This window comes from Salvelinus sp. IW2-2015, linkage group LG18 (genome assembly GCF_002910315.2).
Source record: "Salvelinus sp. IW2-2015 linkage group LG18, ASM291031v2, whole genome shotgun sequence".
NCBI classification, from domain to species: domain Eukaryota; kingdom Metazoa; phylum Chordata; class Actinopteri; order Salmoniformes; family Salmonidae; genus Salvelinus; species Salvelinus sp. IW2-2015.
The window spans coordinates 6,088,771-6,101,506 of record NC_036858.1 but is presented as its reverse complement, the minus strand read 5'-3'; the positions used below and the strand labels follow the sequence as shown (position 1 = coordinate 6,101,506).

General features: G+C 42.3%; 1 protein-coding gene across 3 annotated transcripts in view; it reads right to left on the bottom strand.

The window, feature by feature from the left end:
* The window catches only part of ccser2b (coiled-coil serine-rich protein 2b), a 133,519-nt gene that overhangs the window by 11,053 nt on the left and 109,730 nt on the right, over positions 1-12,736 (bottom strand). The window contains exons 9-11 of one of the 3 annotated variants that reach the window (XM_070448266.1): positions 10,473-10,586; positions 7,132-7,219; positions 304-343 (exon numbers count right to left, since the gene is read on the bottom strand). In XM_070448266.1, the coding sequence (XP_070304367.1) occupies positions 304-343; positions 7,132-7,219; positions 10,473-10,586 (242 nt within the window). The remainder of the gene's footprint in view (positions 1-303; positions 344-7,131; positions 7,220-10,472; positions 10,587-12,736) is intronic. The other 2 variants (XM_070448265.1, XM_070448264.1) reach the window with 2 other exon arrangements.

Sequence of the window (12,736 nt, the reverse complement as noted above, 5' to 3'; positions counted from 1 at the left end):
ACACAGAGAGAGAGACACAGAGAGACACAGAGAGAGAGAAAGAAGGTGGAAGATGAAGAGTGTAGGAGGAAGAAGATGTGAATTGTCAACAGAGTGCAGGCGATGCAGGATGGTCTGATAGAAACACTACAGATGGACTGTTCAGAGTGGGAATGCGCCAGGGAGGGACAACAACGCCAGACACAGGACAGATCGGGGAATCATCAGACCAGGACCAGGCATTCCTCATCATGCAGACAGGATGAATGGAGGGAATGGAGAAAAGGAAGGAGGGGTTAAAATAAATCTGAAAGGCTACTGTACCACGCCGTATCTCTGAAGTAATGCACTAGCTKTTCCACTCCTTGCCAAGGGCAGTGTGGGAGAGGCAGAGGGAGAGAAACAACAAGGAAGAGAGAGAGAGAGGAAGAGAGTGATTCAGGTTAGAGTGACAGGAGACTGGAATGGCTGGAGGGTCACCAGTCCATTCTGCAACCATTGATTTTCACAGATCCATTCACACATACACGTTCTACACAAAAAGACTAATGTTCGTTACATGTGTACATCACACACTAGAGCTGGGCAATATTACCTCTTCTACGATATGCTACTCCTAATATCGCGGTATCCGATATAAAAGCTCTGCCGTTAATGACTACAAAATTCAAGGCTGTGCCATTTTTGTCCTTAATTATGATATTATGGTTGCATTCTCATTAAATCTATTTAGACTTCATTTTCAACATATTGATACAGTTTTGATTTGTAAAATTCATATAGAGTATAGTCATTATATATTGTCTTGCACTTCACGATATCAACAATGTCAAATATCACAATATTCCATTTATTTAATAATATATTGGCCCAACCCTAATACACGCACAGGCATCAGTACATGTGTACCATACACACAAGAATATTCGGTACATCTGTATGCCAGAGCATTGAATGTTCATTTCTTTACCATAAGCCGCCTCCAAGGTTGTTTTAGAGAATTTGGCAGTACGTCTCAACCGGCCTCACAATCGGAGACTACGTGCATGGTGTCGTGTGGGTAAGCGGTTTCAACATTCAAACTTTATATCTTAGATCAAACATACGCACTCAGGCATGTTTGGTACTGTTCAGAAATAGACGTTCTGTACTGTTTAATGGATGATGCACTAATCTCTTGTGTACAGAAGCAGGTAACATAGGACGGCATCGGATAGTCTCAACAGACTGTGGAATACGAAGACTAACGAGGAACTTTGATCATTTGGACAAATCATGATTTAGCAGGTGTTTTTGGTTTCTTTATTGGCCCATCTATCCCTCTTTATTATCCCTCTTCGGAGGACAAAAGTAACTTTGTTTCACATTTTAGTTTTTACTGCTTTTTTGTTACATATATATTTTACATAACTGGTACTTTCATACACAGTTTTTTKGATATAAACATGACATTTTAGATAAATAGTATTCAGAAATCTCCGGTAGACATTATAGTGTTTTCAGTAATAACTATTACAGATCATGAGCTTTTTAATGCCACCTCTATAGCTACGCTCTGCCCAATCCACCGTCTTCATTTCCATGGGTCATATATTTTTCAACTGTGTTGTGATGTCTTACATTAATTCTGAACCATTCTAATCGCAATGTATCTACAGATTGTAAGATAAAGATTAATATTTGAATTTGTGTATTGACTATGGCTTCCCAAATCGCCCAACACTGCTATTCGTATGGTTAATTTTGAGGGCATGTTGTGATTTTTCAGCCATTCATGAACTTGTGACCAGAAACAAGCTACATGGGGGACAATACCAATATATACACTGTTCAAAAGTTTGGGGTCACTTAGAAATGTCCTTGTTTTTGAAAGAAAAGCACTTTTTTGTCCATTAAAATAACATCAAATTGATCAGAAATACAGTGTAGATATTGTTCATGTTGTAAATGACTATTGTAGCTGGAAACGGAAGATTTTTTATGATGTATATGCGTACAGAGGCCCATTACCAGCTAATCCAAGTTTATCATTTTAAAAGGCTAATTGATCATTAGAAAACCCTTTTGCAATTATGTTAGCACAGCTGAAAACTGTTGTACTGCAATAAGACTGGCCTTCTTTAGACTAGTTGAGTATCTGGAGCATCAACATTTGTGGGTTCGATTACAGGCTCAAAATGGCCAGACACGAAGACCTTTCTTCTGAAACTCGTCAGTCTATTCTTGTTCTGAGCAATGAAGGCTATTCCATGCGAGAAATTGCCAAGAAACTGAAGAGCTCGTACAACGCTGTGTACTACTCCCTTCACAGAACAGAGCAAACTTGCTCTATCCAGAATAGAAAGAGGAGTGGTAGGCCCCGGTGCACAACTGAGCAAGAGGACAAGTACATTAGTGTCTAGTTTGAGACGCAGACGCCTCACAAGTCCTCAACTGGCAGCTTCATTAAATAGTACCCGCAAAACACCAATCTCAACGTCAATAGTGAAGAGGCGACTCCGGGATGCTGGCCTTCTAGGCAGAGTTCCTCTGCCTAGAAGGCAGAGGATGGCCTTTCTCTTGCAGTTCAAAGATGATGATACCATAAAAATATTTTGAAGATAAATACACAACTTAGAGGATGAGAGTACTAGAATTAACGATCAATARGAGTTGGTTTTCAGTTCAATATCTGTTTAGAATCTGTGGGACGTGAGTCCTGGACTCTCTACGTGTGCCACGTTTTCATTGGTCTGTACATGGAGTCTGGAGCAGGGTATGTGTCATTTGGCCATTTGCCCAGTCAAACCCAGTTTAGGGTGGGGGGTTATAAATGACATCTTGTTTCTTTGTTCGGTGGAGAAAAGCTGAGGACAGGGGAGACTGAACATCTACCTCCCAGTATAACATCTATGATTTGTCCTCTTTGAATAAACCTATTTTTCTCCCCCTGATTTGCTCTGGGGTTTGTGTTATTGAAGAATAAAGGCAGGTTTTTTCTTTGTATTATCTTTCACCAGATTCAATGTGTTATATTCTCCTACATTAATTTCACATTTCCTCAAACTTCAAAGTGTTTCCTTTCAAATGGTATCAAGAATATGCATTTCCTTGCTTCAGGTCCTGGGCTACAGGGAGTTAGATTTGGGTATGTCATTTTAGGCGAAATTTAGGAAAAAAGGGGTGGATCCTTAAGAGATTTTAAGCCCTGTATTTCCAACACCTTGTTCTTCTTGGATCTGATTTTAATAGCTAGCTTTTCGATGGCCATAACAAATAGATATGGAGACAGCGGACAGCCTTGTTTTACTCTTCTTGACAGTTAAATATTTTCTGAGAATGTAACCTTTGTTAACTATTTAACACCTGTGGTTGCTATACATAACTTTAACCCATTGTATAAGATATTAAGCAAAATTCAAGTAGTCCAGGCATTTACACTACCGGTCATAAGATTTAGAACACCTACTCATTCAAGGGTTTTTCTTTATTTTTATTATTTTCTACATTGTAGAATAATAGTGAAGACATCAATACTATTAAATAACACATATGGAATCATGTAGTAATGAAAAAGTGATAAACAAATAAAAAATATATTTGAGATTCTTCAAATAGCCACCCCTTGCATTGTTGACAGCTTTGCACATTCTTGGCATTCTTTCAACCAGCTTCATGAGGTAGTCACCTGGAATGCATTTCAATTAACAGGTGTGCCTTTCTTAAAAGTAAATTTGTGGAATTTCTTTACTTCTTAATGTGTTTGAGCCAATCAGTTGTGTTGTGACAAGGCATGGGTGGTATACAGAAGACAGCCCTATTTGGTAAAAGACCAAGTCCATATTATGGCAAGAACAGCTCAAATAAACAAAGTGAAACGACAGTCCATCATTACACTATGATGAAACTGGCTCTCATGAGGACCACCACAGGAATGGAAGACCTAGAGTTACCTCTGATGCAGAGGATAAGTTCATTCGAGTTACCAGCCTCAGAAATTGCAGCACAAATAAATGCTTCACGGAGTTCAAGTAACAGACACATCAACATCAACTGTTCAGAGGAGACAGACCTTCATGGTTGATTTGCTGTAAAGAAACCACTACTAAAAGACACCAATAAGAAGAAGACTTGCTTGGGCCAAGATACACGAGCAATGGACATTAGACTGGTGGAAATTTSTCCTTTGGTCTGGACTCCTAATTKGAGATTTTTGGTTCTAACCGACGTGTCTTTGTGAGACACGGTGTGGGTGAACGGATGACCTCCGCATGTGTATTTCCCACTGTAAGGCAGGAGGTGTTATGGTGTGGGGGTGCTTTGTTGGTGACACTGTCTGTGATTTATTTAGAATTCAAGGCACACTTAACCAGCATGGCTACCACAGCATTCTGCAGCGATACACCATCCCATCTGGTTTGGGCTTAATAGGACTATCATTTGTTTTTCAACAGGGCAATGACCCAACACACCTCCTCAACCAAAGTGAGATGATTTGGGATGAGTCAGACCGCAGAGTGAAGAAAAAGCAGCCAACAAGTGCTCAGCATATGTGGGAATTACTTCAAGACTGTTGGAAAAGCATTCCAGCTGAAGCTGGTTGAGGGATGTCAAGAATGTGCAAAGATGTCATCAAGGCAAAGGGTGGCTATTTGAAGAATCTCAAATACAAAATATATTTTCAAATCAAATCTTATTTGTAACATGTGCCAAATATAACAGGTGTAGAGTTTACAGTGAAATGCTTACTTACAAGCCCTTAACATGTATTTTTCTTAAAACGACATTGTAGGTTAAGTAAAAAAATATATAGATAAGTAAAAAAATAAGAAATAAGTGACAAATAATGAAAGAGCAGCAGTAAAATAACAATAGCGAGGCTATATATAGGGGGTACCGGTACAGAGTCAATGTGCAGGGGCACCAGTTAGTTGAGGTAATTGAGGTAATATGTACATGTTGGTAGAGTTAAACTGACTATGCATAGATAATAAACAGAGAATAGTAGCAGGGTAACAGAGGGGNATGCAAATAGTCTGAGTAGACATTTGATTAGATGTTCAGGAGTCTTATGGCTTGGGGGTAGAAGCTGTTGAGAAGTCTTTTGGACCTAGACTTGGGGCTCCGGTACCGCTTGCCATACGGTAGCAGAGAGAACAGTCTACGACTATGATGAATGGAGTCTATGACAATTTTTTCTACAATGTAGAAAATTGTAAAAATAAAGAAAAACCTTTGAATGAGTAGGTGTTCTAAAACTTTTGACCGGTAGTGTGTATATAAATTCTAGTCGTACTTTATCAAAAGCCTTTTCCAAATCTGCTATGAAAACCTGGTTTCTTTGATGTTTTATATTGTTCTATTGTTTCAAATAATGTTAGTATATTATCGCCAATGTATTGTCCATGTAAAAAACCTGTCTGATCAGAATGAACAATATCTGGTAAAAATAAATAAAAAGGTTGATATACCTCTACCATTATGCCATCAAGCCCTGGGATTTTTCCAGACTGAAAGAATTGAATTGCCTAAAGAAGTCCCTCCTCTGTAAATTGGCCTTCACAAAGGTCTTTCTGTACAATTGATAATTTTACATTATTATTAGGAAAAAATAACTTACAGTTAACATAATTCAAGAGAGATGGAGGGGACTGAAAAGAAAACATAACATATAATTTGGTGTAATTTGTTATGATTTTCTGTAAACTCAATTCTACGTTGAATATTCAAGAAATTTCTCTTACATTTTTCACTTTATTTTTGTCATAAATTACACTTAATTGTTCTTGAATAAGTACCTACAGTTATTTTTGTTATGTGCTTCTATAGTACAGTTGTTATTGCTATCTACCTGTGCTGTTAGTTCCTCTATGTCCTTTGTTACAATTTTGCAGGTGAATTTCAGAAGGGGACATTTGGACCATGCTTTGGCTGAGAGTTTCTGTTAAAATGGAGACTTCACTAATCTCATTAGTATAATTTCTCATACATCTCCCCCCAGAAACTCATTGGTTGAGTTATGTCATAGCTCTTTTTTGGGGGCAACCAGGGAGCAGAGAAAGTAACTGAAGAAGAAAACTGCCGGCGACAGTAATTGAAGGCTGTCACAGTTGGTCATTAATCTYGGAAACCCCAAAATAAAATCTCYCATAATTGCGTCAGATGCTCGATTTCAATCACATACTCACAGCACAAACACCTGGAACACAAAACAGAACACAAGCACTCACACCATGCATAGAGCGCGCGCTCACAGTGTCACCCGCAGATAGGTTAAAAAATACATTTCAAAAAAACTTGAGTTCAATTACCAAGGGCCCTCTTCACTCATTAGCAGATGTGCGTGGAGTGTCTCTTAATTGAAATGTGTAGGATCAAGGCCCCACTGTTCTACCRAGCGTGCTGGGAGGGAACGGCTGATTGGGGGCTGGGATGGAGAGATGAATGAGGGGATGGAGGGATGAGGAGAAACAAAGGCTGGGGACATTTTTGGCCTGTGATGAGGGATACTGCCCCCATAGTCCTTGGCAACAGGCGTCTACCAAGTCCCACAGAGAGAGATCAAAGGGCAAGATCGGAATTAATTAGCGGAGAGAGTTTCTCTCTCTGCATTCTTTTTGGTCTTGACCCATTTTTCAGCATATTGTGGGTGTAACTGTGCTCTCACTGCTTTTATAGACTCTGGTGAGGAGACTGGAGCACTTTGAGAGTTCTCGTGAGTTATTTTAATGAAACGCCAAGGCTACACAATACCAGTGGGTGCTAGAGAGATTACTACTAAGGCAGGTTGTGGCTCTCCAGTCTGCTCTACTGGTCAAGTATTGGAAGAGCCCTTTAAAATGTCAKCCAGCTTGAAGACTACAAAAGTGGCTTGTGATGCTGACATGTAGACAACAGAGAAAGAATCCACAGTGACCAACTCAGGCAGCAAAGTGAGCGCTAGCTGAAGAGGATAGAAAACTATGGCAACTAGCTTGAAAAATACAGCGTTTGCACATCCTTGATTGTCTGGGGTGGGGGGGGTGCAGCCAGCCAGCTTGATGCGCTAAGATTCCAGGGACTGTAGCAGGGTGGCAGGGTGATGGCATGGGGGCATGGCGTTGAGGCTCTATAGGGTATGGGTGGCGAGAGATAAGGGGCGGGATGGGATGGGGGCACTATTAAAGGACTCACTCTGTCTGCTGTGGTGGGGAATGCATGCCCGTGGGATCCTCTGGTGCGAGCGCTGCCAGCGAGAGAGGAAAGGAGCAGGCCGAACACCCTGTCCAGAGAGAAGACGAACACCACAGGAGGTGACACACACACACACACACACACACACACACACCGGAGAACAGAGAGAGAGACAGGGAGGATAAAACCCAGCCATGGTCAGTGAGCGATGCATCTCAATTCACACACACAAAGACACACGGGGATGGCATCTCAAGAGGACTGGAGGCATCCTGGCATCTAAGGATTTCAGATATGGAATAGAATCATGGATTGATGTGTATGCCTTTGTATGTGTGTGTGTGTGTGTGTGTGTGTGTGTGTGTGTGAAGACCATGCTGTAAATTACAGCATCATCCTCTCAAATGCAGGACACACAGACATGTGGTCCAGGGGGACTGTCCCCACACCTCACACTTATCCGGCGCCTCAAATTGAGAAAACACTGCTGAGATGGGGGCCCAGCTCTGGTACAGGACAGCCACACTCCCGACTCTCCGGAGTCACCAGCCTATTTCCCCTTTGCTACACCAACTATGCGGCGCCACTCTAAGTCAATTCCCAGCCAGGGTGCTTGCAATGTCTCCCTGTACAACACAATTACACTCGCAATCCTCCAGCTCAGACACACCTGCCAGGGAGTGATTCGATATGGGGGAGGAAGATGACAGAAGAATAGGCTCCCCTGTAAACTCATAGCTCCCTGACATGGCAGTGACCGGTATGGTTATTGGAGCTGCGGGAGGTTCGGTGCGAGAGGATCGGTTGGGTGTTGAGTTGAGCTTTGCTTTGGGGGGCAGGGATGTGTTATTTGTGTACTGCCAACACAAATCAATCGTGTTCATTATGGTTGATGCCGGTTTCTCTGCAGTCTGGAAGACAGCATCATTTCACAAGCTCATTACTATGTTGCCTCTTTCTCCCTATCCCTCCATCAGTATTTCACCATCAAAACATTGTTGCCTATTTAAATGATCAGTATTGATTAGTAGTACTATGACTAATCTGCTAGGGTTTGGCATTTTTGCTCTAAAAACCGGTAAACACAGGCATAGCTGTGACTGTGGAAAATGTTTCTCTTGAGTTTCTGAATGCTGTTGTCGACACAAACACATCCAGCTTGATATGCATTAAGCTCTGTCTTCTTCGTGGCTGTTTCCAACGGTCCGTCAAGCCTGTCGCGCAGGGAGAGACGAGGAAGACCGTTTCACAGAGGGAAGACAGTTTGTTTTTCCATCATTGGAGTTGAGCCCTTTTTGTCCCTAAAAAAGACAGAATGTGTGTTGAATCCCAGAGATACAAGTGTAATTGCGCCATTGTATTTACCCATTGTAATTACCCAAGTATTTACCCAAGTTCTCTCTCAACTCTGGGACCACCCGCCAGCTATTCTTTTTTTTGCCTGATGCAGGACTCTAGTGCCAAAGAGAGACTATCGTACTGAAACATTYACACCTCCATTAATTTACGAAAAGATAGTACATTTGTGCCAGAGTTTAGAGTACCGATAGATCAGCGTTCYAACTCCCTCTTGTGATAGTGTGGTTCAATGACAGCATSACGCAATKTACCACCATCTGCCACCATGTACCACAAACGGTCGCGGCATGAGCKCAAAACGTTTAATTGAGGAACCACTGTACTCTCAAGTYACTGTCATCATGCCTCTGTCGATTTGCTTGCTTGGTTCTTTTTGAGTTGACGCTACGCTTTCTTTCCTTATCTTGAGACAGAAACATGAAAAAGAGACATGAAAAAATGTATAGCACTATCACATGCCACACTTCCCCTTCAAACGAAACTGCAGCGGTTACTTACAAATGAGAAGGTCAGGGTGGAAAAATGAAGGAGGACGGGAAAGACCTGACCTATCTGTGCGTCTGAACGCCGGCGAATTCAATTCAAATTCAATTAGAGCAAAGGGGTGCAAGGTGTGTGCCTTGGGCTTGGYGAACTCGACGGCAGCCTCGCAGGTACTCTTATCTCTTCCTGCACTCCGGAAACGCATGTGTCCTGCCCTACTCCCAGCACCAGACCCCTCCATCAACCCCCACCACACAGACCCCTCCCTGCACACGACCAGGAACAACATGTCCATTGCCTTGTTCAGGTTAGGTAGAAACCGAAGCTGTAAATCTGAACCGAACCAATTTCCCTACTGTTTCCCCTCCACACTTTACTCTAAAGCTGCAACGCAGGAGGGTGAATAAATCATGACGGGACAAAAAGGTGACCAAAAGTGTGGCATCCATGATTGAGCACCGCCTCTCCCTGCTGCCCGCTTTGTGGTGGTGGGGGTGGCGCCTCTCGTCGGTATGCTGGTGTCCTTCGGCCAGGCGTAAAAATTAGACCCCTGCGCTGCGTTATTGCAGGACATATTTCAAGCAGAGCCTTCTTTTTCAAATCTAATCAGGCTTGTGCCGCTCCCTATCCCAACAAGCATGTCCATCACTGGGGTGGCGGCTAGCGGCGTGCCAAGGCAATTTCCATGTTATTGCCGGTGGAGGATTTTAGCCTCGGTGCTGCTTTGCTCTGGGCGCCCCTGGTTTATCTGGGCCAGGAGATGTACACACTGTCATTAGTGATAGTCCTGGGATTTTCCAGGCTGCCCAGGGGGCCCTGTTTCATCAGAGAACACAGACCGACGGCACCACAGTATAGTGCCAGGAGGTATCTGTTCTGCTCCAACCGGCCTCCCGACTGCCTCACAGGTGGAACATGCCGCCTGTCCATCATGTGGCAGAGGCAAGAGGCTTGAAGAGAGCACTGGAAGTCACTGAGTTTGTGCATAGTGACAAAAGGACACCTACCTAGCTAAGTCACTCTATTAGGTRTCCTTTAGCAGCTACAGTATAAAAGGTTATAGAGCTTTATAAGAGCTATAAATGTTTCACAGCCTCCTACARAGAAGATGAATTGGAATAGGTTACACTTGCATGGTGAAAATCCAAATAAAAACAGTATGAAGAAAAAAGTCTATGCAGTCACTTTACCTCGACTAACCTGTACCCTTGCACATTGACTCGGTACCGGTACCCCCTGTATATAGCCTTGTTATTGTTAAGTCATTTTATTGTGGTACTTATTTTATTTTAGTAAATATTTTCTTAACTCTATTTCTTGAACTGCATTGTTGGTTAAGGGCTTGTAAGTAAGCATTTCACAGTAAGGTCCACTCAATAAAATGTGATTTGAAATCGAGTGGMCAACAGTGAATGTGATCAGGACATGACAGTGGGGTCTCTCTCTCTCTCGCTCTCTCATATATATATATACACACACACACAGGAAGCAGCACTCACAGCATGTCCCCTCCACGGTGGAGTCTGTGTGGCCTTGTCATGGTAGGTCACCGTCACTCTTTCCACGTCCCTGTGCTGCTGGCAGTGGCATCTCGTGGGCTCGACAGGAACAGCCTTTTCAAGAGAGACACACGTCATTCAGTTGAAACTTTACATAGACACCAACAATCAATCATGTTTTGGTTAGTTCCAAATAGTTGAAAAGCCAGGGACAGCCTATTCAAGAGAGTTATTCAGTGGAAACTTTATACAGACACCAATACAATATTCAGTTCACAAATGTTCTGGTTAGTTGCAAAATTATTTGCATTGCCAAGAAGAGTTGCAGGTGCAGGGTGTGTTTTGAGTTCGTGGCATGCRTGTAAATAATTGTTTACTCAGATTAAGATTCATAAATCTTAATTTTCTGTTTGAGTACTTATTTAATGACCAGGGTGTTGGGGACATGATGACAACAAACAAACACCCAATCAGGGACAAACTTAAATTAAAGATGAGGCATTATATAAAACCCAAGGTCATATAAAATACAGATGTAGGATCTTAATTTGAGCCAGTTTGCTACAGCAGGAAAATAATCCTGCAGCAACAGGAAATGCAAATTATGTGGATTATAATATTTATATAAAATCTTTTTTTAGGGGGTTCATTGGTTTCTCATACAGTAAAAGAAAATCAAGTCTGAAATTGGAAAGTGGAAATGTTTTAAATCTGAAATACACTACACGTTTTACATTTCCTGCGTTGCAGGAAAGTTCTCCTGCAACAGGGTGATCAAATTAAGATCCTACATCTGTATCATAAAAATGAATGTGACAGGACATAACCTTCGTAACATTAACAGTAGAAGCATAACAAGTCCATAAACTGYAATAAGCAATTACTCTATCGGTTTCAGTGTGTATGGTCAYACTGACCCTCTCTATAACCCTCTATGTAGGCCAATGAAGAACAGTGTGAGTGCTTCTGCAATGGCCACTGGCCCGACTCGAAAAAGCCCACAAAAACAGCCCTCTTATTTCCCAAAGAAAACACCCACAGTCCAGAAGACAAATGAAACTCTGCAAGGCCCAGGCCCTTCATCTCACAATCTCAGAGGAGGAGAAAGGAAGGGTGGTTGGCCTTTGGATGTGGCCTCAGTATGACACACACACACACACATACGAGAGAAGAGAATCCACAGCCACTCTAAATAATCATGTACCGTACGGTAACAGTGTTCTCCCTCTTAGGACTCTCTCTTGTTCCATTACCAGGACCAGGCAGACAGACAGACAGACAGACCGAACGACAAAGACCAGCTTTGTGTTTGTACTCTTTCATGCCTCCTTCAAAACTCCAGGGCTCTTTGTAAACACACACAACCTTTCCATCCCCTACTTCACTCTCATGGTTCTGATTACACATGTATACAATTACCTGTGCAAACACTTATAGGCCTCTGAAGCTAGGCATACATTAGTCGACGACAAAAATCTTTTTCATGGTTGAAGCACTCACATTATGTGAACTGTCTGCATAATGTTGTCATCCTGAAGTCTGCGACCGGTCTGCTCAGATTACAGGAGTGTGCTCACATTACTAGACCCCTCCCTGTCCTGATATTTCCAGATGTKTCGTGGCCCACCTCCTACTCTGTAGCCGGGCAACAAGTTGCAGAAGTTGCAAGTCCAATCGTAGCACCCCCCTCACTACACAAGATGCAACCCAAAATGTCTGGCATGTCAGAAAAAGCATCGGGACCTAAGATGTGGACCAGAAGAGTGAAAGACCCATAATCGCACGTCTTTCACCCGCTCACATTCACATTACGCAACCTAAGAGGTCTTGGTCGAAGCCTGTGACGCCTGTGATCCCAGAAATTTGCTGTGGATCCCAAATCAGGCAAAATCGCTGTTTAAAATGGTGTAATGTATGACCAGCTTTAGGGGCCTAAAGAGACAATCAATGACATATAGATTACAGAAAAAGTAGTGACTGATGCTTAAAGGGATAATCCATCCCCAGAAATAAAAATCATGACATTAATGTCAATTTGATGAAAGCCTCTGTTCTAACAGTGGGTAAAATAAAACATTTCCCCATGATTTAACTTCGAAGTGGTCTATCTGTGAAATCCGGAAATCGTGTAGGAACGGGTCATAGCTACATGGTTCTCGTCACTGGMGATGACACACTATCACATTTCATAATGATTTTAAAACAATTACCTGCATTCCAGATCGGCAAAACATCCGTTTATATCGTCATGACAAAGTATATAT